The sequence below is a fragment of the Anas acuta genome, chromosome 1 (genome assembly GCF_963932015.1).
Source record: "Anas acuta chromosome 1, bAnaAcu1.1, whole genome shotgun sequence".
NCBI classification, from domain to species: domain Eukaryota; kingdom Metazoa; phylum Chordata; class Aves; order Anseriformes; family Anatidae; genus Anas; species Anas acuta.
The window spans coordinates 154,835,953-154,860,092 of record NC_088979.1 but is presented as its reverse complement, the minus strand read 5'-3'; the positions used below and the strand labels follow the sequence as shown (position 1 = coordinate 154,860,092).

The 24,140-nt window shown below is 34.0% G+C and overlaps 1 protein-coding gene across 2 annotated transcripts in view; it reads left to right on the top strand.

The window, feature by feature from the left end:
- MGAT4C (MGAT4 family member C) overlaps positions 1 to 23,905 on the top strand; it is a 369,191-nt gene extending 345,286 nt beyond the window's left edge. Inside the window, exons 4-6 of one of the 2 annotated variants that reach the window (XM_068667638.1) lie at positions 13,949 to 14,104; positions 18,446 to 18,593; positions 20,049 to 23,905. In XM_068667638.1, coding sequence (XP_068523739.1) covers positions 13,976 to 14,104; positions 18,446 to 18,593; positions 20,049 to 21,205 — 1,434 coding nt within the window. In that variant the 5' untranslated portion in view covers positions 13,949 to 13,975 and the 3' untranslated portion in view covers positions 21,206 to 23,905. Of the gene's footprint in view, positions 1 to 13,948; positions 14,105 to 18,445; positions 18,594 to 20,048 lie in introns of those variants that run through there. The other variant, XM_068667643.1, reaches the window with a different exon arrangement.
- The last annotated feature ends 235 nt before the right edge of the window (positions 23,906 to 24,140 follow it).

Sequence of the window (24,140 nt, the reverse complement as noted above, 5' to 3'; positions counted from 1 at the left end):
GTGGTTGAGTCACCATCCCTGGAGGTCTTCAAGAAACATGAAGATGAAGAACTTAGTAGCATGCTTTAGTGTTGGACTTTAATGCTAGGTTAAAGGTTGGACTGGATGATCTTAGAGGTCTTTCACAAAGTGAATAATTATATGATTCTATGATTTTAAAACAGTAATGATCTCAGTATTGATTCCTGGAGTACGCCAATAGTGATTTGACTCCAACTGGACTTAATGTCAAAGAATAATAATAAAGTTGAATTAATCTCACTTTTAAAATGAGATGAATCTATTGGATTGTTCCCTGAAGTGAAAAACACCTAATAATTTGGGTTCTAAAATGATGGAAATAGTTTCTCAGTAACACGTGTAATTAATCCCTTATATTTTGAAATTGTTACAAGCATAGCTAATTTGAAATTCTGAAAGTGTTCAACCCTCTCTGAAATGCTGTTGCATCCTATAGCATGTCTGCAAAGTCAGTATATACCTACACAAACACTGTAATTATCTAAGCTTTCTCTTTTCCATCACATTTAAGATCAAGCCTGAAGAGCTTGTTTTATTGTTCTTATTGTGTGTGTTTGGGGTGGATTGAGTTGTGGGTTTAAAGCATCATTTTCCTTTCTACTTTGCACAGAATAGAACTTTTGGGAAAGGGACCTGATTTCAAATACCTGATCTTATCTGGCTTTCAAAAAATACTTTCTGTACAGCAATTGACTGGTAGCAGTAAGATACAATAGACTGTATTATCATGGATGTTCCTTACTTGTTCGTTTCACCCTTGTGTTCTGAAGCCCACAAATATAAAATAAACAAAGTACAAAGCAACTATAAGGAGAAAACACTATCAATGTGATATCTTCATGTGTATGATATATACATATAAGAAGAATTATGGTTGTTCTTACTCCTTAAAAACAATTTTCTCTGTATAAAATATTTAAAAATATGGAAGAACATATACATTGTTTTTCTTCTAATATTAGTGGATGAGAGAAGTTCTTGAAGGACTCTAATAATTTTTGATTGCCATTCATTTCTTTTAAAAAATGAAAATTTCCAGAAAGTAGAACAGGAACTACTTTTGATTAAGCACAATAGAACTTGCAATGAATTTATCACATATGTGAAGAAGTTTTTTTACAAGTCTTACGAAGCTAAATTATGCAAGACTACTATTTTTTTTTATTCTCTTCTAACATTAGAAGCATGGAATTCATCCCATGTTATACTGTAAATCTTTTCTTATTGGTTTCTCCTTGACTATGATCTACTTATATAAGCTTTAATTTGGAAAAATCAAAATAAAAAAGGTAAGTACTTGATTTTAAAGATATTGAAATCTGTGTTCAAACCCAAAGAATGCAAAGAATGCTTGGTCCCTTTGATATTTTTAGTCACTGTTGTGTACACTATCTGGGAAGGTACAGAGGGATGGGGAGGAGAGTATTATGTTTAATTCCCTTGAATGTTGTTTTGTGATATTTCTCAGAGAAACTTCATGATATTGCTAAGAGAACCCATTCTATGATGCTATGAAGGTAAATACTCAACCGAACCTCATGAGTACAGTCAAGTTAGAATGTTATCCCAGTATTTTTGGATATGGTAGACAATGCAGATTGTTTCTTCATTCCTGGATTTTCTGTGTCTCAGGACTACTACAGATGAAAGTTCCTCCTTTGATGTATATGGTTTGCAGTAAGGAGCTCAGATCTGCTTGAAAATGATTTTACAAGGACCTCAATTTCCACTGTAGATATTTTTATTTTTATTTTTTTTTAATAAATAAAATAAATAATAAAAAAAAATAAAAGCTAAAAAAAAATATATTTCTGTAAAGGCTCATATATATCAGTGGCCTCAGCTGGTGCTTCTGCAGAAAATGCTTAGTTCAATTGCTTTATTGTGAATCTAGAGATTCACTCAAGAAATCAACAGCAACAAAAATATTTCAGATATATTCTACATTTGGGGTTTGATCTTTGCGCATCAAATTCTTTGAAGTAGATACTACTTTGAAGAGATACTAACAAAGGAAGTGAAAAAGTGTTTCTAGAGAGCTAGTGAATTTATGTATATTCTTATATCTAAATTGCAAATCAGGAGTACAAGTAAGGAAATTAATTATTTCTAATTTCACTTTATTCAGTAATATATTTTCTTCAATTTGTCTTAGAATTTCGTAGATCCAGAGTACCAAGAAACAGTATTAATTCCTCATTTTTCTACTTTGTCATTACTTGTTGTGGGTGCCAAATACTGAAGGTAGGTAAGATTCATGTCACTTTGTTTTAGCTATGTAAAAGCTGAAAAGTACTCTTGCTCTTTTTCTCTCTCATTTGTGGAAGTTAGTGAATTATCTGTTATAATCTTGCCTCCCCCAGCAACTGGAAAAAAAAATAAATAACTTTTTTTGAGCCAAAACACATCATAATTCAGATGACAATACATGAACATACAACCTAGCACTATACCTTGAGTCTTCTGGAAAAAGAAGCTGAGTGGTATTCAAGAGTGTGGTCGAAATTGTCAACTCTCCAATATAAGTAGATCTTTGGTGAATACCAAGGGCTACATAAAGGGTATCACATTTTGAGAAGTTAAGAGACCAAGATACACAATAGTGCACAATAGTTACCTTTAGACTGAAGAGTATATCTTTGACTTACCCACACTACCTGGTAAAAGCAGAATATCATTTCACTCACTGCATTGAAATGAAACAGCTCCCTGCCTTATTGTCCTAGTGTATAGTGAATTTATTCCATATAAAATTATATACTTCATCTGAATAAATCAAATGAACTGACTTTCTGATCTTGCCAGGTACTGTGGGTGAGTCAAAGATACAGACAGCCCATAGATTACTTTCCCCATTAACACAACCTGAAGGCATGAGTCCACTGTGGCTGTTAAGCTCTTTAATGGGTATCTCCATCTGCTTTCAAAAATAATGTAGTAAAGACATTAAGATCTTACTCTGGGGCATGCAGGTAATAGTACATCCTCTGTGTGTTGTACTGTTATGAATCCATTGAGCAGAAACTCCAGCAGCAGCAAAAACAATGTTCTAGCTAATGCCTGGGGGAAGCATGAGAGAGTGATACCTGGAGTTAGAGAACTGGCTTGCATGATGCTTAAAAGGAACTGTCATTAAAAAAAAAAAAAAAAAAAAAAAAAAAAAAAAGCCATTTTTTTATAAGGAAGATAACTTACAGGACTCTACTGCAACCAAGAAGTGCCAGCCACAGTGTCATAGATGGAGATGATCTATGATTTGATCTTAAGATATTATCGGAATTAAGGTAATTCTGTGCTCAGGAAAGGCATGGGTCCATGCTGTAGGTACTTGCTTTGGAGTTTGAGCCAGTGAGTTATTGTATATGTGCTATCCCCATAAATGAAACAAAAGAAACAAAGGGAAAATGTGGGTGGAATTGCACCCTTTTCACATCTGTATCTGGATATCTCACACTGGTTTTGTAGCCAGTGAGGAGAAATGGACATTTTTAGGGCACAATTCATCTGATATGTTTTAGACCCTGACTTTAGAATGAGATGAATCACAGCATACAAATACATCTTTCTGCACTGAGTATAAAGGGATCCTAAGTGTGACTAGCTCAGACATTGCCATCATAGTTGTCTGTGTTTGGTCAAAAGAATGTAATTCTAAGAAGACAACAAAAAACAGCTCCAATGAGCTCACAAGTAATGGGACATACATCCAACAGACATATCCCAAAAGTCCAAATAGAAGAATGGACTGAATATGTTGCCTCAGGAGATAGGCCTTCATATGTGCTTCTCTGTTGTAGTGTTTCCTGGAAGCCTAGAGTCTCCTGGATTGCCTTTCTCTTGTTATTAAGGGCCACTAAAACTATTTTCTTCATAACTGGTTAGGAAACCATAGAGTACTGGAGATTTTAAGAGCACTTACAATAGTGTTTCACATCACTGCTTCATTGGACTGTTAGTCTCCCTGAGCTATTGTAGTGGCAGAGAGAAGAGAGGCTTCTACAAAAGGTGTTTCAGAGTAATAGTGTAAGACATGTGCTCTAAAGGAACCAGTCTAAGCAAAGTGGCATATGTACAATCATATAAACCTCACCATAATACACATTTCTGGATTTCAGGAGCTATTTAAATGTAAGAAAGCTATTGCACATATAAGAGGGCTAAGCTAGGAATGGATATGAATTGTAGAATATTAAAATACAATTTATTTTTTAATGTCATAGAGGTTTTACATCTATTATTTGCCTTTTTTATTTTATCTAATGTATTGTGGATATTTTGTTTCTTTTCTCAGTAAAAACACTTTACTCCTTGTATTATAGTATGTAGGACCAACTAAAGCTTTAAATTAGCAATAAGTATTTTTGAACTTTAGTTGTAAATAGATGTTATTTATTTATTTATTTATTAGTCAGCAATTCTTTTACTGTACTTATTTTTCCCTAAACTCTAAAATTTTATTTCCTCTCATAAGTACACTTCAGTTACTGGTATTACAAAAATGAGAAAAACAGATTATGAAAGTGGACATTGAACTTATTCTTGGCAACATTTACTAAAACTCCTTTCTGTCTGTGTATTGAATTCATCAGAGTGTTCTGAATTGCTCTCAATAGCACATTCACTCACACTGAAATAACTGTTTTAATTATTAAGCACATCTCTGTGATATTCTTGTAATTTAAGACACACAAAAAATGAAAGCTTCCCATCACTAATCTGAAGCAATATAGACTCTTCAGAGAAAAAAAACAGTTTGGAAACTTAAATTTAAAACACTCAAGACAAAATCATCAAAGGCCACTTTAAAGGTTTATTAATTCCCTTCTATCAAGCTCTGTTTATTTATTTAACTGTTAATTGGGTGCAGGGGAAAAAATAATAAAAAAAAAATCGCAATGCAGTTTTTAAATTTTTTTTGCCAATAGAAAGTTTGATAGCAGTCAGTCTTTTACTGCTATGGTATGAATTTATATATAGTACGTGACATACAGAATAGCAGAAAAGGTCATTTAAGCCTTTATTGATCATCATCATGGCACCAAGGGGCATGGTTTGGTGATGGGACTCTGCAGGTCAGGTTAATGGTTGGACTTGATCTTTTCCAACCTAGATTATTTTATGACTATATGATTCTACCATGTTTGTCATATGCTAGGGATAAGAAATCTATTCTCCACACCTGACAGGCTATTTTATTGATGTTTTGGTTTTGGGTTTCTTTAAACAAACAAACAAACAGAAAACTCTATCAATGAAGCCTTGGAAAACAAAGTTTTTCTTATGTTACAAAATTTATCTCTTGCATAACTTAACAGATACAACTTAATATAATATTAGTAAACAGATAGATTGAAGCTGGGAGAAAAAATGGAATAAGCATCTCTTAAAGAAATTAGAAAAGAATCTGCTACAAGGCAGAGGATACAATCCCTTCTGCTTCACTACTATTTTTTTGAATTATGGCACATCAGTTTAATGAAACTGATTAAACTGATGTTTAGTCCAGCTGTTCTTTGGATATGAGAGGTTACCACAGAGAGATGCACACAGAATTATTTAGGCTTTGGAGAGATGTTCCCTAAACAAATAGAGCTAGCTTTATTTGACAGATCACAGAGATAGAAGGCAAGCAAATATGATGCATGTGCTCACAGAGAAACCATGCCTTCATGGATCTGAAATGCTTCTTAGCCCTATGTGTAGCTATTCATCCCAGGACTCATTTCTGCCTAGAGACACTTTTCTAAAGCCTGCTGGAAATCTGATGAGTAAGCTTAAAATTATCATCATGGTAGTGGAAAGCTGCCAGTGTACATGGTATATTTCCTGGGTAGCAAAAGGCTTCCTTTCTATGAAGCGTCTATTTGCATGGACTCTGACAGAGTCAGGCAGAACTGACTTGGAATGAAGAAGCAGTAATGAAACCTCTCCCACATCTCCTGCTTAGCTTGCATGACCTAGTTGCATTTCAGTGCAAGATAATACGTTGCAGATTTTACTGTACTTGTAATATTGTCTCTCTTAGTTATACAACTTAACTCAATTCATGTAATAATCACAGATAGACTAGCCCAAAAATAGCAAATAATTTTAATGTTTGATTGTCAAAAAATAAACAAATGTAAGAAAGGCTCATAGTCTGAAAATCCCCAAGTAGCTTCCAAGATATCAGTGGAGTTTCTGCTGGTAAATCTGGATACAGAATCAGAAGTGAAGATGACAAATTTTGGATATATCTTGTCCCCACTGGATTGCTTCTACTGAAAAGAAAGCAGAAAATTATTACTGCATTATGTTTTATTGTGACGGTATATGAAGTTCAACACATAAAACATCTTTAAAACAGGAACAAAATGTAGCTTTTAATAAAGCATTCTTTTCATTCTGTAGAAGCTTATTCACCAAGATTTAGTGTTTTTGTTTTGTTTTGTTTTATTCTGTTTTGCTTTTTCCTGGGTGCTTTATATTTTAAAGAAGAAGCAAACTGTTGGCCCTTAAACACATACATAGTTTTCTAAGCCTTCTTTATAGAATGAATTAGTTAGTTTATTGATCAGGAAGCTGCTGTCTGAGTGCTCAGTGGAAAGTCTTAATGAAACACTTATCTGAGAAAAAGATTAGTAATACAGCCAGTGAAAACCAATTTTCTCACATTTAATCTCCTAATCTATTTTACATTATTTCCCAGGGGTGCCATGAACTTCACAGATACATGGTTTTGTGCAAATAATAAATTATTTGGCAGAATTTCATGAGATTGGAAGTTGCTTTATAACAGCTAGTCACATTTCAAAGTGGATTTCTTTCCTATTCTGAAACACTTAAACATGGTCTAACTAGAGATTAAAGTTCCCAGCATTGCCGTTTGTAAAATAAAATAAAATAAAATAAAATAAAACAAAACAAAACAAAACAAAACAAAACAAAACAAAACAAAACAAAATAAAATAAAATAAAATAAAATAAAATAAAATAAAATAAAATAAAATAAAATAAAATATTGGAACTCACCCAATAAAAAATTATTGCTTTTAGATCTTGGCAGGATATTTCAAATGCACATTATTATGTTATGTATAATAAGTTCTATGAAATAATATGTAAGGATACCATGTTAAAATAGTTTTTAATACACGACATAGGTCCACAAGATGCTACACAAGAGGTATTTCCTCAGAAGTGTATACTTCTCACAAAAGATATTCCTTGTTCCTCATTGCATAATACCCCTCAGAGTTCTGCAACTCTGGTAATGCTACCATATTGTAACTAGCCACAGAAACTGTGAAACAAGAAGAGCATGGGGGATTATCACTACTTAGTGACAAGCATCACTTTTTGCGTTTCATCAAATGATTGCTCTAAATTGATCATATACTGCCTGCAAGGAGGCTCTTTCTTCTCTCCACATCAAGACTACAAATAAATAAAGATGCCAGCTACCTTTCTGTGAAATGAGGCTACATGATGTGCTGTAGAGAAAAACATGATCAGGTTCAGACAGGGTAAGAATGAAACTTTTCTGATGAATCCTAATTGGTTTTGGTCAAAACTTATGTTGCTTTTCTCTTCACCAGCAAAATTTATCTTATTTGAAAGTTCATCTAATTCTTTGTGCAATTCCATTACAATGGTGTTGTCCAGGATACTTGGTTATGGCTAAAGACAAACTCTTAATGTAAACATCAGGTAAGAGACTGTGGGACCCTGAGTCAAAATTTAGCTTACAGAATAAGTGTCAGTAGCTAATATAGCGCTTTCAGTGAAGGTACTGAGACCTGCAGAAGTATATTCAGACTAGTATGTCTCACTAATACATTCAGTTTAGTGCCTAACAGATTCAAGAAATTTGGTTTGCCTCACTGTATGCACTGTATGTGATATTCCCTGTACTCACACACTGTACAAATGTTATTTGTGGTAGTTGTCTATAAAAGTTTCAGTTTGCCGTTGAGTCTATCAGAGCTTGTATCCATGTCTTCCTTTTCTTTGTTGATGTGTCAATGGACACAAACTATTAAATACTTATTTGACTCAATTTTTAGTTTTATCTTTCTGTAAATTTTTTCATCTGAACAGAGTCCAATGCTATTTTCAATTCTCAGGCATTTCTACCTTTATTTCTGATGCATCCTAAACCTCCACTCCTGAATCTCCAACTGTTTCTAAGGTTACTCTCTCTAGATATTAGCGTATTCTCTTCATGCCCATCTTCTTTTTTTCCCTTTGCTTCATCTCCCAGAGCAGAACTTGAGGGCTCTGTCAGATTTCTTTGATATTTTTATATCCTTCTAGGCTCTTTCCAGAGAGTTCCATTAACTCATCATATATATTATTTTTCTGAAACCCATTTTTTACACTACAATATGTTTGATAAAATATATCCAGTGATATACACTGCCACCCACCCAGTGATGGATTAGATATTGCTTTAGCATCTAAGTCAATACATCTTCTTATTTCTTAGTCGTCTCTTCACCTTGATTCAGCTTGACTCCTCCATGCCAGAGGATACACTTTACATTTTGCACAGAGCACTGCAGCCAAAGTTCTGTAGTTCCATTTTATGTTATTTTAAAGCTGAAGACACTTCATCCTCCAATTTCCATATTGAATTCACACTTTACTTTTTTAATGTATTTCTGTACCTTGTCTTGGCTGAAGCATCTGTTCCCTCCCAAACTCTCAACCTTTATTTCCAAATTGTCAGGTTCTGTGTTTATCTATAAACTATTCCACTGTTTGAAGCAATTTGTCACTTTTTGTGGCTCAAGGAGCAATATACCTTTCAAGTCTGTTTTTTTGTTTGTTTGTTTGTTTGTTTGTTTGTTTGTTTAAACACACTTCATTTGCCTATCCTACCAGTGTCAAAATTTTGGGTAGTCTACCACTCATATACTTCTACCTCATTTTTTTTTCTTTTTTTTTTTTTTTTGCTTTCTGTATCTAGAATACATGTTTCAGAAGACATGATAAACTCTAAGCCATTTATTTTTGAGCATGTGGAGCTACACAAACAGTGGCAAACTATCTGAAAAATATACTTATTGCCAACTTAAAATACAATATTTAGCCTCTGTATTTGTTAGCCTCATTCTGAATTCATTCTAAATTAAACATCCTTTACCTCATACCAGTTTTTACATCTCTGTTGCGAATGACAGCTAACATCCTTCCTGTCAGCCTGAAACATTTTCTACATACTTCCAGGCTTTCACTGTGAAAGGCCTGATGGGGATCTATCTGAGCCCAATGGAATAGCCAATCCATTATAATTTTCTAGTATATGTAGCTCAACAGTAGCTCAAATGTATATGGCAACTTATGTTTTTCTTTGTTAGTTTGTTTGTTTTTCATCTTATTTAAGAAGACTGACGCATGCAGATTTTCGTAATAGCCATGTACAAAAAAATATGTTTTGTTTGTTTGTTTTTCCTGTGCTTCCTTTGCTGTTTTTTTAAATAGGATTGAATGAAATCCTTGAGGTATCATGTGCAGCTTTCCAAAAAGAAAAGTTGAAAAACAAATTGGACAAGCATTAAGAAGTGCAAGTAAAGCAATTTAGTTATGCAACAGTGGAATTATATGTTCTAAGGTTGAGGAGTGAAAAAGCTTCTGAGCATTTTAGTCAAATCAGGGATTACAATAAATTTCACAAAGGATTTAATAATCCAGTCATGCTTTTTTTGTGTGTTATCTCTGGATTTTGTTTATATACTAAATGTAATAATGGATCTTCTTTACCATATGCCCTAGAATACAGACTCTGCATTCAAAGGCAAAGTTTCATTTCTGATTTGGAAATATAACATAAAAATGATGTCACTTCTGACATCTATCAGTTCCTCAGTAAATAAGCAACTTTTCTTGAGCTGCTGGAGCATCACACTCAGGCAGACTAGAATATAATATAAATATGATCTTGTTGTGGCATCTCTTTACATCTGTAGATACAAGTAGATTCACTGTATTGGTCAGATAAGTCTAGGTCATTAACCCAGATTATTTAAGGGTAAAAGAACATCACAGTGCCTTTTGATATATATCTGTTAGAAAAGCAAATACATCAGGAAAACGAACAATAATCTCTGAAAGTGAGACAAAGCACAAATCCTAAGTATTGTCCGAAAATGATGAAAAATTAAAGTAGACTGAATATGAAGTGGCTCATCACTTTGAGCTTGCATGAATGTGGTACAGAGAAGTTACTGCAGGGTTGGCAAAATAAAAAATCCTCTGAAAAGGGGGAAAACAGGGAAGAAAATCTTGCTTTGGCACAAATCTTCTTCTTTGAAGAAGCTACGTAGACATATCAAATTAAAACTGTTTAAAACTTTTAACAGCTTTACATTTAAATTTATTTTTTTACTTGTTTGTTTCAAGGATTTGTTTATTAAAAACGCTATTGCTAGAAAGTCACTAGGGATTTGCTTTTGGAAAAAACATTTCATAAAATTCTATTGAGTGTTGCAAATTCTGCAAAGGAAACATCACATTACTATGCAAAAATCAGGGTTGGTCTTTACTGAGCTTTCACACCTTTGCAGGTCCTATAAAGAACACTTTCTTTATGCTGCAAAGGCATGTGATTGCATATTTTAGTTCACTGTGTTTTCATTGTTGTATCATTTTTGAAAGTCAAAAGAATAAAAGTTTCATATTATTATGAAAAACTGTGCAAATATGCATGAGTAAATACAAGCAAATATTAGATATTTGGGGTCTGAAGAAAATGAAGAAAACTAATCTCATTCAGAAAGGAAAAGAGTTACAATTCATGCATGTATGTTAATAATTACATTTTAACTGCTTAATACTAGCTTTATGAAACAAATTGCCTTTATAACATTCTAATATCTACTTAATTGTGCATGAACAATGAAAGCATAAAATCTGTGAGCAAAGCTGTGACTTCAGAACTGAATGATAACTTGAGGTATTTTTTTTTCAATATTAGTCTTAGTTTTGAGTAATTATGAATATTCTGTTCAAACGGTCTTAAAGAACATCAGAGGTCTCACTGTGGAAAGTTCTGAGACTATTTGTCTAAAGGGAAAATTTACCTTTTTATTCTTGCAAAAGTCACTTGTGTAATATTCCACAATGCAATGTTACAAAATGGAAATAGAATAGAAAGAAGATGCAGTTCTAGGAAAGTGTAAGGAAGTCAGTATATACAAGTCTGCACACCTTTTTTAGCTAAAGGTTCACATTATAAATATGCCAAATAATACGTTCAGACTGGTAGAAACAGGCTTTGGAGCAGGTTGAAGTCGGGAAAGAGTGCGTCTGCACTGCCATCTGGTGTTAGTGATTGCATCCATGTCTCTTTCATGACCCGCTGACCGGGACTGGTGCATCATCACCGAGGTGTCCTTCTTTCTGGTTCCTTTGGCTGGTATAACCAGTAAGTTTTAAGAACAATTAAGCAGCATTGGAACTGTGTTTTTCTTTCAACAGTTTCAAAGATTCTATCTGTAAAACAAGAAAGTTGAAATGACTTCATGTGAAACCAACACAAGAAATGCAAGTGTTTTCTTTTAAATGGTGGCCATACTAAACTCTTCACTTTTTGCATATCAATATTAGTAATAATAGTCCTGCATTCCTCCAGTTTCACCTGAATAATTCCCTCAACTTCTGTTCCTAGTCCAACAAAGTAATGATCTAATGAAAACTGCTTGTGCAAAAAGAAAAAATATAACCACCAAATATAGTTATAAACACCTTCCTCACACTTCAGTCAGGTTTCTCAGGGTAAACTCAAGGGAACTGTGTAATACCACTAGCCCAATAAGCAAATATGGCACAGTCACATGAGTGAAAAGACACTTGCTTATTCCCAAGTATTCCAAAGGAAAATTTCAGTGTGAGCAGTTGTAGTGCATCTTTGCTACCCCTGAAGCTGCAAGAGGTTGTAAACACTACAAGCACTACTTGAATTTTCAGTAGTCAAGTATCTTACACCATTCTTTGAGAGTTGTCAGTATTTCATCTTTCCAGTGATACTCTGATAATAAATAAATAAATAAATAAATAAATAAAATTGTAAAAGAGTGCATTGTTTTGGAAAGTCGTCTTTTTCTGGGAGAAATATATACATATACCTATACATATACGTGTGTGTGTATATATATATGTTTCATGGTCTGCTCTAAAACAGGGGCAATCTTTCCACATTTCCACAACTGTTATCATGTCCTCTAACAGTCTGCTGAATCCACAGACAACCACTAGCCACTGGTCTGTCACTGGAGAGGAAAGAAGAGTCTGGAGGTTCACAACCCTGATAGCTCCTTCTTGATATTCATTTTCATTAGACATTAAGGAAGAGTAAAGGGTCACTGTAACCTAAAAAAGTAGAAACATTAGACTTAATCAGCTTACGTATATTCAGACTGCTTCATACTTTTCCTTCATCAAAAAAAAAAAAAAAAATAGGCACATATCTGACCAATTAATTAAATATATATTGTTATTCTTTTTTTTTTTTTTTTTTCATTGTGCAACCTCTAGGTGTTCATATTCTCAGCACGGTGATTTTAAAAGAAGGCTTTCTACAACCAGTGTCCATTCACTGCAGTTCATCTATATGCACAAAACCTAGTAGTCACATTTTTACATTACTCATTCTTGATGTATTTACCTTTCTGTACTCTGGAATCTAGTGGACTTTTTTTTTGTACTTTTAGATATATTTAATTAGTTTGGCAAAGCAAATATAGATTGAATTTTGCATTTGGAAGTTTTTTTGTTATTGGTGCAAAATTTCTCAACATGACATGACAAATCATAGTTGGGTATATTTTCTGTCAGGTTAGTTATTCAGTGCTTTAGAAAATGAAGGTATTTAAATATAGAGTTTAAACACCACATATGCAGTGCTATTCACAGAATTTGTAGACCTTTACACTCTCTTTGTATATGACTTAAATATATTAAATATGATAAAAAAATTAGACCTTGATATGGACAATAGGCATTATACTTTTACATTGAAAAACAGTGAAGACATAATTGATGAGTATACAGACCAGTCTGGAGTCCATTTTTTTTCCTCAGTTTGTGGTCAGACCTTTATCAAACACATGTAGTTCAAGGACATGTAGTCAAATGCATTAACACAGGTTGATGCTTGCGTTTTGTTAGCCAAAAATGGCATTTATCTTGTTTAAGTAATAAAACGACTGAAATAAATCTGTAACATTGATTATATATATATGACTGAAATAAATCATGTAACATATGATTAAACAGTGCTGTTTCTTGATCTTGAACTGAACTAATAAGCTTTCTGCTCGTCTGTGCCACTTTTCTTTGTCTAATTCATCTAAATGGCCACAAGGGTGTTCCAATGCTTAGATGTGTCCAGACTAAGCTAGACATCTTTCTCTTACATTCAGCAGAGAAAATGACAGCTTTAGAGAGCCTTTTCATACTGGTACAGATGTCTGAAGTTGAGGGATTTTGCACAGTCCTGGTACTGTTTCCACACTGCAGAAAAAGATACCTCATTTATACCTGGCAGTTCTCATATTCAGACCTTTCCCATTTGGCAAGGGAATTGCATCATATTATAACTTCCTCCTAGCCTGTTGGCCAGAGCTGTCTTTGAAAGGAAGGACAGATACACAGGGAAAAAATGTACAAATCATTTCTCTTGCCAGCATAAAATGGGTAGGATGAAATGTGATATTTTTCTTTATTAACAAAAACAAACAAACAAACAAAAAGTTATGTTAAAGGTTGGGTTATATATTAAGCTTGAATCTTGAAGATGGCCATGATTACATGAAATTAATTCCACTTTAAAGAGAATATTCTGATATTCTGTGCATGTTTTAAGAGCTTCAATATATATAGTTTTTTTATTATACCTAAAATATAGATGAAATAGTTCTTGTAACACTGTGGTTTTCTTTCATAGGTGACGTTACTGTATACTTTTCTTCACATGAGGCACAACTTGAAATATTTTGATAAAATGAGATGCTTGCGGAAACGATCAGCAGTGTCATTCTTAGGAGTCCTTGTTATTTGCTTGCTGTTCATGAACTTGTACATTGAAGATGGTTATGTTTTGGTAAGTTTCTTAGACGGAAGAAAGCCTGGAACAAATGGAACAAAACACATCCCTGGTGGGTCAGTAAAGTTCATAATTCCTGCAGTTTCCCACAGTTAGTGTACCATTATCAGTAAAGTATTGTCAACATATTTCCTGATGAACTCAACTTCATACTGCACTTAAGCAATGTCAGTAAGACCTGAACAGTCCTTTTTACAGAAGTAAAATATACTGCTGTTTTTGTAAGTATGGGAGATAATGACTGCAGAAAACATTCTCTATTAGATATCTTCATCTGAGACAGAATATACCTTGTATTTCCCATACTTATTAATTTCCATCAGTTTTACTGTAGAAATTGTCCACACTTTGAATACTTACTTAAGCTAGGAGCTCCTTTTTCAGTTCATACTGCAAATCTCACCTGTCAATACTACATTAAACATGTTTATAGGAATATAATTATAGAAGAGAATTCCACATTACTTTAAGGTCCTAGTAAAAACAATTTCTTTGTAGTTCTTTTATTCTGTGTTTTTCTCACATTCTGTTTCCCAGATTTGAGTCAGCCGGGTTCAGCGATACAATGTGAACAATTAGATATAAATGACAACTTGTGTAGGTTTACTATAGTAACAAAGATTTATCACAAGATCCGAGTTAGGAATTTTAAAAAGTAGGCTACTGACAATGTAACATAACCCTGCAATTCATATGTATCCTATGGATGTCTCACTGATGAATGCCAAGTAAACTCGGATTATGGTTTGAATGTTCAGTTGGATTTGGCCCAGTTGGATTTGGCCCAGTAAAATGATATTGCAACTTATTAACTGGAGCTTGCAAATAATAAAATATGTAACATTGTGATATTGTTAGACAGTCATCTTTCCTGATCTTGAATTGAACTACTGAGTATCTTTCTGATCTTGTGGGCCATACTTCTTTGTCTGATTCATCTAATTGGGGCAGTATGAGCTTTCTAATATTCTGGAAGGTGAAATACATTCTCACTTGGGTTTGAAAAGCAATGTCATAATATCAAAAATGTGTAATAAGTAAATAATAAAATACTTGAATTTATCAGAACTATATATATATCTTGCTAGTGATTTTAATTAAAAAAAATTTACTCATAAGTTTACTTATTGCAATGTTGTTAATATTGCAAATATGATTAAGGCTATGCTAGTATTTTTTGAGCTGTTGAAAAGATAACCCATGCTTTCAGCATGTTTCTCTATTACAAATATATTGTTTTCTCTAAAAGTACTTGCACTAAGGTTTTTCATTGTTTTATTTATTCATAATTCTCTGGTTGTGATCAAATTTGACCTGGCTTATCACATTTTTCCCCCAGCAGTATTTTCCCTGATGTTTCTTCTCTCTTTAATCCTTTCCAAGTCCCCCAGAAGTTTCTGAAAGTGTTCTTATGATCACCACCAATGGTGTTCCTCTTGGTTTGTTTTTGAAACCTTTTCCTATACTATTTGTCAGCTCCCATGTCTTATTCTTAATTTGCTCTTTTCCCTCCATTTTTAGAAATTTGTTCTTTCATTGCTTTTTTTTTTTTTTTTTTTTTTTTTTTTTTTTTTTTTCCATCACTGTTCTGGCATGCTTGCATTCATGTAGCTCTCAGCCAAGTCTCTTGACAGTTCTCCCAGATCTCGTGATACATTTATGGTCCATCAAGCATTTTTCAAATGTGTTAGGTTCTTGACATTTTAGCTTATTTATTTAATTTTATTTTCAACTCTTATGACAATGTCTGATAGGTCTGTTAACTTGCTTGGTGTGCCTTCTCTGCTGAGATAAAAAAAATAAGTAGATAATGTGTCGGTGGTAAGGAGAGACATACCTGGGAATAGCTTTCAAAGAGAGCAGGCTAACCAGTCCCCATCAAGAAATTAGAAAGTCCTCAGATCCCTGAAGACCTTCTGGCTTTCTAACTATAGCTGGTTTTCTGATGGGATATCTGCTGAAGATAACTGAGAGCACAGGTGTAAAGAAAACTGGTGTAAAGGTCCAGTTGCTCTTCCCAGTCTTACACAGAAGGCCATGCAAGGATATGTGGGGCTGGTACCTCTTTCTCCAGATGCAAGATGTAATGGGTGGACTTTCAGGAAGTTACAGTGAAAAAGTGGGATGCATTGTTGCAAATCTTAGGACGGGAGAGTAGAACCTTCCCTTTTCAGTTTAATATTCTCACTTGTCTGAAGAATCTCTACAGGATTACCTGAGAGTCCCTCATTTGCTGTGGAAGTGATTATTATTATTATTATTATTATTATTTGCACTATGAAAACAATAGTTGTATTGTAGATGACATAGTACCGTTAGTGGAACAGATTATGTGTATGAACAATAGAGCACTTTGGAGCACCCTGACATCCACAGGAATTGCCCAAGATCCTGCAAACACCACAAGATAAATTAAAGGTTAATTAAGAGAGGAAAACCAGAATCATCACAGAAACAAAGAAGACAGCTAAGGAGAGATGATCAGAGTTTTCATCTTCACTAACTTCTGCACAGTAGTCAGAGGGAGAAGAACCAGTTTTTATATTGATGGAAAAATCCATGTTTCTGTTTTGCTTTCCATTCAAATAATGAATGAAAACAACAACAACAGTGTTACACACAACAGGCATTTTTTCAAGAAGAAAAAAAATGTTTTTGGTCAGTTTAAATATTTTGCTTGTTACAATCAAAACATAAGTACTTTAGTATTCCATTCTGGAACCAATGACACATGATATTTTGACCTTAAGGACTGTTTAAAAAATAATAAGCTTTTGGGCTAGCACAATTGTTTTGTGTGTGTGTCTGTGTGTCTGTGTGTGTGTGTTTTAATTTGATGAGCTCTCATGAAAATCTTATGAAGTCTTGGTTTCAGTCCAATGACTTACATTTTAATCTGGATTTGGTCAACATAAACCTTCCCCTCATAATTTATAAGCAAATGCAAAGTTGCATAGCAGCACTAGAATGAAATTACCAGAGAGACATTGCAGATCGAGAGTGTAACAGTGCAGGTAGATACCCCTGGATCTCAGCCAAAGATCTTTACTGAGCTCAGAAGTGGATTATTTACTACTTCTATAAAAGAATAATAATGAACTTAAAGTGAACCTAGTATCGGTTTACAGAAATCTTTCTTTGTGCCATAAAATACATCTTGACACATTTTGAATATCATCAAATATGAATGCTGATTATTGCTTCTGTGGTTGCTCTTGTTACCAACAGAAGTATTTCTGCACATTGTTCTCAGTTAATGACAGATCAGGAAGATTTTTAGTGTATTAACATACTGTAGGAGAAGACTCATTTCTTCACTGGTCTGTCATCAGACTAGAATCAAACAATGTAAGCAGCAAATAAGTATTCCTACCTTTAAATTCCATCTCATGACACTGCAGCCTGTTAGATATGTTATCTTTTCTTAAGGACTAAGGACTGAGGGAAAGATTTTCACTGAGACCCAACTTATCTTATTGATGAGGCAATGCTGATGAAGCCTTCATCAGGCTTCCCTTCTGCAACTTCAGTTAGGCTCAGAGAGCCTCCTAGAAAAAAAAAAAAAAAAAAAAAAAAAAAGGTAGAGAGAGGGGGTGAGAAATTTGCATGTTTTTTGATTTTTTTTTTTAAACCATGCGCACCGGATCCAACAAATACTGTCTGTTGATCACATGCATTTCTGCTTATCACATCTGAGTTGGAGCTACTCAAAAAAGTGACAAAATGACTTGATTGTTCTGTTTTTTGTTGTTGTTGTTGTTTTCAATCATTGAAAATATTTAAAAAAAAAAATCTCCACTTCAACATCAAAAAATTTATCTCATCTGAGGCTGACTCTTACCCCTGACTGACATCTTACCCCTGTCTCAAATACCCCATCATATTTTTTTCAATAATCTGCTGTCCTCAGTGATTCCAGAAGAAGGAAGGAAGGAAGGAAGGAAGGAAGGAAGGAAGGAAGGAAGGAAGGAAGGAAGGAAGGAAGGAAGGAAAGGAAGGAAAGAAAGGAAGGAAGGAAAGGAAGAAAAAAAATATTTACATAGTTTTTGTCCAAATATTTTTTCTTCTTTTCCTTTTAGGAAAAGGGTTTGAACGGTTATTTCCTGTGACCAAAAATGCATGCTATTCAGTAACGGGGTTTAAAAACCAACCAACAAACAAAAAAAAAAAAAAAAAAAAAAAAAAGAGGTGACACCTATATGCTTTTACAAAAGCTGACACTGAAAAATGTTATTCTTGGAAACCTGCCTATCCATGTTGCCTCTCCGGCTGGCATTCACAAATGTGTTTCTCTCTGTCTCTCTTCCTCTCTTATTCTTTTTGTTTTCTCACTAATAGGAAGGGGACAAGCAATTAATCAGAGAAACAGCCACTCATCAGCTCAATCCAGAGCGCTATGTTCACACTTTTAAAGATTTGTCTAATTTCTCAGGATCTATAAACATTTCCTATCGCTACCTAGCTGGCACGCCTTTGCCAAGAAAAAGTAAGTAACTGCAATCTGAATGTTATGAAATGAGGTAATTTAAAAATTGGTGAAATCCATGTAGTTTCTGTGGTATTTCAAGGAAAGAGGGGTTGAGACAAATGTTGAAGATCCCAGAGAGTGTGGTAGGACATTTATGTGTCACTGACAGTTCCTGGACAACAGCTAATTCACTCCTAGCAGTGAATGCCCCACAGTATCTTCACCTTGATTTGACTGATTGATTTTTAAATGATCATTTCACCAATATAAACAATGCTTAGAATTCCAAGCAGAGAAAGTAAAATAAAATCATCTGTGATTTGTTGATCTGCATAGAAGTCTGTAAGGTAAAGTTTGCTTGAATTAGATTTGAGAAATTTCGGGTTATGTAGGCAGTTTCTTGGGTTCTGAGGGTTCTGTGCAGTACTTCACTGCACAATGTACTGAATTTTGAGCAGACTTTAGCCTTGAGGGAAACTCTGCATTACTTTATCAGAGCAGTCTTTTACAAACCACATTATTTTAAGAAACTTGAGGCAGGTTCTACTAAATTATGCCATTTCAATTATTAATTCTTAACATATTTTACATCAAACTGGAGATATATTAACAGATATCTGAAAGAACTAATTTGGACTGCTGGGAAAAAAAATAAAAAAATAAAAATAAAAAATGTTAGTGACTCCAAAGTAGCAGAGATGAAAATTATTCGCTTATAGTTAAGATGCAGCTTTCTCCAGAAAAGTGTAACAACATTAAAAATTACTTATAGAAACATAGATATGCAGTAATAAGTTTTCTTCTACTCTAAAATAATATCTAAATTACATCTTTCAAGAGGGAGTTCCCTATAAATTGCTCAATGAGTTCCTAAAGAGGCTTAGAAGAAGAAATACTAGCAAGGAAAAAATGGTCAAATTCAGTTAAAACTGAAAATGCAGAGAGGAATTATCTATTCAACATTCATAAAACTGTAAAGTTATGCATAAGTGGAACTTGTCTTGTAGAGTGCTTAAAATGCTAAATGTTTGGCAATTAATCTTTAGCTCATGCTTTTGTGCTGTATTTCATAGTGCCTTGTTTTAAAAATATTGTGTGAATAGTAAGTCATAATCCCCTTTCTTTTAACATATTTTATATCCTTAATATTGTCTAAGTGTTTTTTTCCTCTCCCAGGCATATACCTGCACTTTGCTTTGGCTTTTGTCCATTTCACACCATTTCTTGCAGTTAACAAGTAAATGAATGTTTGATGCAATAGTCTACATATGTCTATTTGCTTGCAATAAGATTCTTCTTTCACAAAAATGAATAAATATCCTTTGTTTCATGCAGTAAGTTTACACAACAAACTCCCAGACTTTACCACTCAAAAGATATACTTGATATAAGCACAGCCCTGGAGGGTAATTTTGTGGCTAAATAGTTTCCATGTCAGATACTCAATTTTTGTCTGAATTTTCTTTTGTACAGGGTATCTTACAATTGGGCTATCCTCTGTGAAAAGGAAAAAAGGAAACTACTTGCTTGAGACCATCAAGTCCATATTTGAGCAGTCAAGTTATGAGGAACTTAAAGAAATTGCAGTGGTAGTGCAGCTTGCAGATTTTGATTCTGCCTGGTGTGAAGGAATGGTCCAGGATATTTCACAGAAATTTGCACATCACATAATTGCAGGTAGACTAATAGTTATTCATGTCCCTGAGGAGTATTATCCAGTTCTGGATGGACTCAAGAGAAATTACAATGATCCAGAAGACCGTGTGAAGTTTCGATCCAAACAAAATGTTGATTACGCTTTCCTGCTAAACTTTTGTGCTAACTTGTCTGATTATTATGTGATGCTAGAAGATGATGTTCGCTGCTCAAAGAACTTTTTGACCACTGTTAAGAAAGTAATTACTTCACGAGAAGGATCCTACTGGGTGACTTTGGAATTCTCCAAACTGGGGTATATTGGAAAACTTTACCATTCCCATGACCTTCCACGCCTGGCCCATTTTTTGTTGATGTTTTACCAAGAAATGCCTTGTGATTGGCTGCTGATCCACTTTCGTGGTCTGTTAGCTCAAAAGGAAGTGATACGTTTTAAACCATCACTGTTCCAGCACATGGGATACTACTCATCTTACAAAGGAGCTGAAAACAAGCTGAAAGATGATGATTTTGAAGAGGAATCATTTGATATCCCTGACAACCCACCTGCAAACTTGCACACCAACATGAATGTATTTGAAAACTATGAGGCAAGTAAGGCTTACAGCAGCATTGATGAGTACTTCTGGGGAAAAGCTCCTTCTACTGGGGACTTCTACGGGATTGTATTTGAAAAGCCCATTAAAATCACTAAGATTAAAGTTGTCACTGGAACTGAAGATCGGCAAAATGACATTTTGCATCATGGGGCCCTGGAAGTAGGAGAAAAGATTATAGGCAGTAAAAAAGGGAGGCAATGCACTACTTACTTGAGACTAGGGGAATTCAAAAATGGGAATTTTGAAATGACAGATGTAGAGCACAAAGTTCTGTTCAGTATTAACTGCATGAGAATACTTGTTACCAAAAGTCAAAAAGAGTGGCTAATCATTAGGAGCATTAGCATTTGGACTTCTCAAACATCAAATCCATAAAAAGAAGCCACCTGAGAAGGTGCAGAGTGAATGCAATCAGCTGGGTCCCAAATGGTACCATTTCCCAGAAACACTGACTTATTTCCATCTCTTTACTAGAGAAACAGTAAATCTGGGGAAATAATAAAGCAAGCAAGGAAATTTATTTTTTACTAGTTTGGCCAGGCAATATGCAAACACTTCTTTGTTGAAAGTTTTGAATTTTGTAGGAAACACAAAGATCTGAAACCTCTCTTGAGATCTTGAACATCTTTTTATTATAATTTCTTTTTTAGAGAGACATGCTGGACTAAACAGAACAAAACAAAACATTCTATAATTACCATAATTTTTAATGCTATGACCGGTATGTTGTGAAAATAAATTGGATTCCACCTTATGCACATATAAATTTAAAAAGTTATGGTAGTATGCATTTGTACAATAGTTGGTGACATGTTTCTTTTAAAGGCACTTGTGACAAGGAAGTCTGTCCTGATATTGGCAGTTTCATTCTGAGCACTGGAAGAAAATAGTGTGGCTAATCATTGCAATTTCTTTTCAAAAAGGAATGTATGTAGAATTATAAATTTGACATGACAACTATGTGAAAAAAATAGATAATTGCATTTATTATTCTGTCTCCGTAAATAAACATTATTTATTTTTTTTCTGGGTCCTTTCACTAAGAGAAGTATTTCTTGGCTTCTATATTATTTAGGGAACCAATTTAATTTAATTTAAATAAATTGTTGCACAGTAAGCAAGCATTCTGCTCATATACAGATGTCACTATCAAATCCAGGCACCTCAGGGGCAACCGTGTTGTGACTATCAAATCCAGGCACCTCACAAGCAACCCTGTTGTCTTAGGCAACTTAACATACCTCAGTTTCAACATTTATGTTCTATCAATGGATGAAGAACGGATGAGAAATATGCACATAGCTACATACTGGAGCATGCTTCCTAGAACTGTTATACCTTATATAATTATATTTGTTCACTTTTGGGCTCCTCACTACAAGACAGTGAGGCCCTGAGCTGCACCCAGAGGAGGGCTACAAAGCTGGTGAAGAGTCTGGAGCACAAGTTTTATGAGGAATTGGGGTTGTTTAGTCTGGAGAAGCCTCAGAGGAGATTTTATTGCTCGCTACAACTACCTGAAAGGAAGTTGTGGGGAGCTGGGGGTTGGCCTCTTCTCACAGAATACAATTCTTAGAAAGAGTATAGTTAGGCATTGAAACAGGTTGCCCAAGAAGGTGGTAGAGTTGCCATCCCTGGGAGTGTTTAAGGAAAGGCTGGACGTGGTGCTTAGGGACATGGGTTAGTGGGTGATATTGGTGGGAGGGTGATTGATGGTTGGACCAGATGATCTTGGAGGTCTTTTCCAACCTTAATGATTCTATGATTCTATTCTATGATTCCATGATTCTATGCCCAATCTATACATGATAGAAATGTAAAGTGTACCAAGTTAAGTAACTGGAGGCAAATGTAACACTAGTTTTTTCTAGCTGATATCTAAAGAATAGAGCAGATACAAAATGAGGAATCTTAAGGAACAATTAATGTGTTTCTAAATTGAATTTATTTATTTATTATTATTTTTTATCCCTAAAGATTTCTAATCCTGATCATGTTGCTTTTGCAGCCTTCGTTCCACAGCCTCTGTTTTTTCCCTATGTTTTGCTTGGCTTGGGCCAATAAGCAGAAAAATTCCCTCAATTGTAATGACTTCAGTGTCAGCTTTGGGCTTTTAATGTATCACACAGGGAGGTTCTATATCTATATAATTTATATTACACACATTAGCATAATTTATATATGTTTTTTTCTTTCCCTCTAAGAAATTTTCCAGACTTTCTCAGTAAACACTAAGAAGTCCATAGCTGTATCAAGTGTGACAGAGATGAAAAACCTAATTTTATTTTTTTATTATAATAATAAAAATATAGTTATATTACATATTATCAACCTAATGAATACCATGGTTATCATCTAATTACGTGTATGGATTTTAGATAAACCTGGAAGGCAAGGAATAACTTTCAAGAATGCCTGCATTGACCTAGAGTAACCTACTACTGTACTCAGTACATCCAGAACTGACAAAGCTATTTCAGAAGGGTAAATTATTCAAAAATTTACAGAAAATGTCATTAAGATTGCTTTTTCTCATTAATAAATACTACTAATTTCAGGTCCAGGTTTGTAAAAACCCCATACAAAGTAAATTTTCCGGTAAATGCTTTCACATAATTCAAAAAAGCATCCTCTTCTCAAAGAAGAGTTTTTGTTCATTGATATATGCCTAATTCTTTATTGTTCTCATATATCTTTGGTAATATACTATAAGAGCAGCATACATGCTCAGTCTGAAAAACAAAATATTGCTTTTTTTTTTTTTTTTTTAATGAAAAATACGTGCTAATCTCAAATGGTTATAGAGACCTAAGAAGGACTTATTTTTTAACAGTGATCTCCCATGATTATCAGCTACTTAGCCGATAATACCTAGTGACTACTAGTCAACATTATTTTTTAAAATGAACTGTCACTCTATTTTTCCTTTGCTTGATCATCAACTATTACTGCCAAAGCAAACATGACTATGATAACAAAGAGAATTACTTTCATTTTTAGTCAGAATTCAGTATTTCCAACTTAACCTTCAAAATTAGAAGGGAAAATGTACTCAGTCCAAAGCTTTAAAATGTTCTTGCTATCAAAACCACACAGAATGTGAATGGCTTGTCCAAATTAAATGTTCTTAACATTAAATACTTTAAATGGTATTTTTGAACTGAAAATAAAAATAATCAGTTCAGTTATCAAAATAAAAAGTTCAGTTGTGTAAAAAACATTTTTCACTAATGAAATACATGATTTTTTGTTGTTTTTATTTTGTTTGTTTTGTTGTTGTTGTTTTATTGTGCTTATATTGATCTAGCTA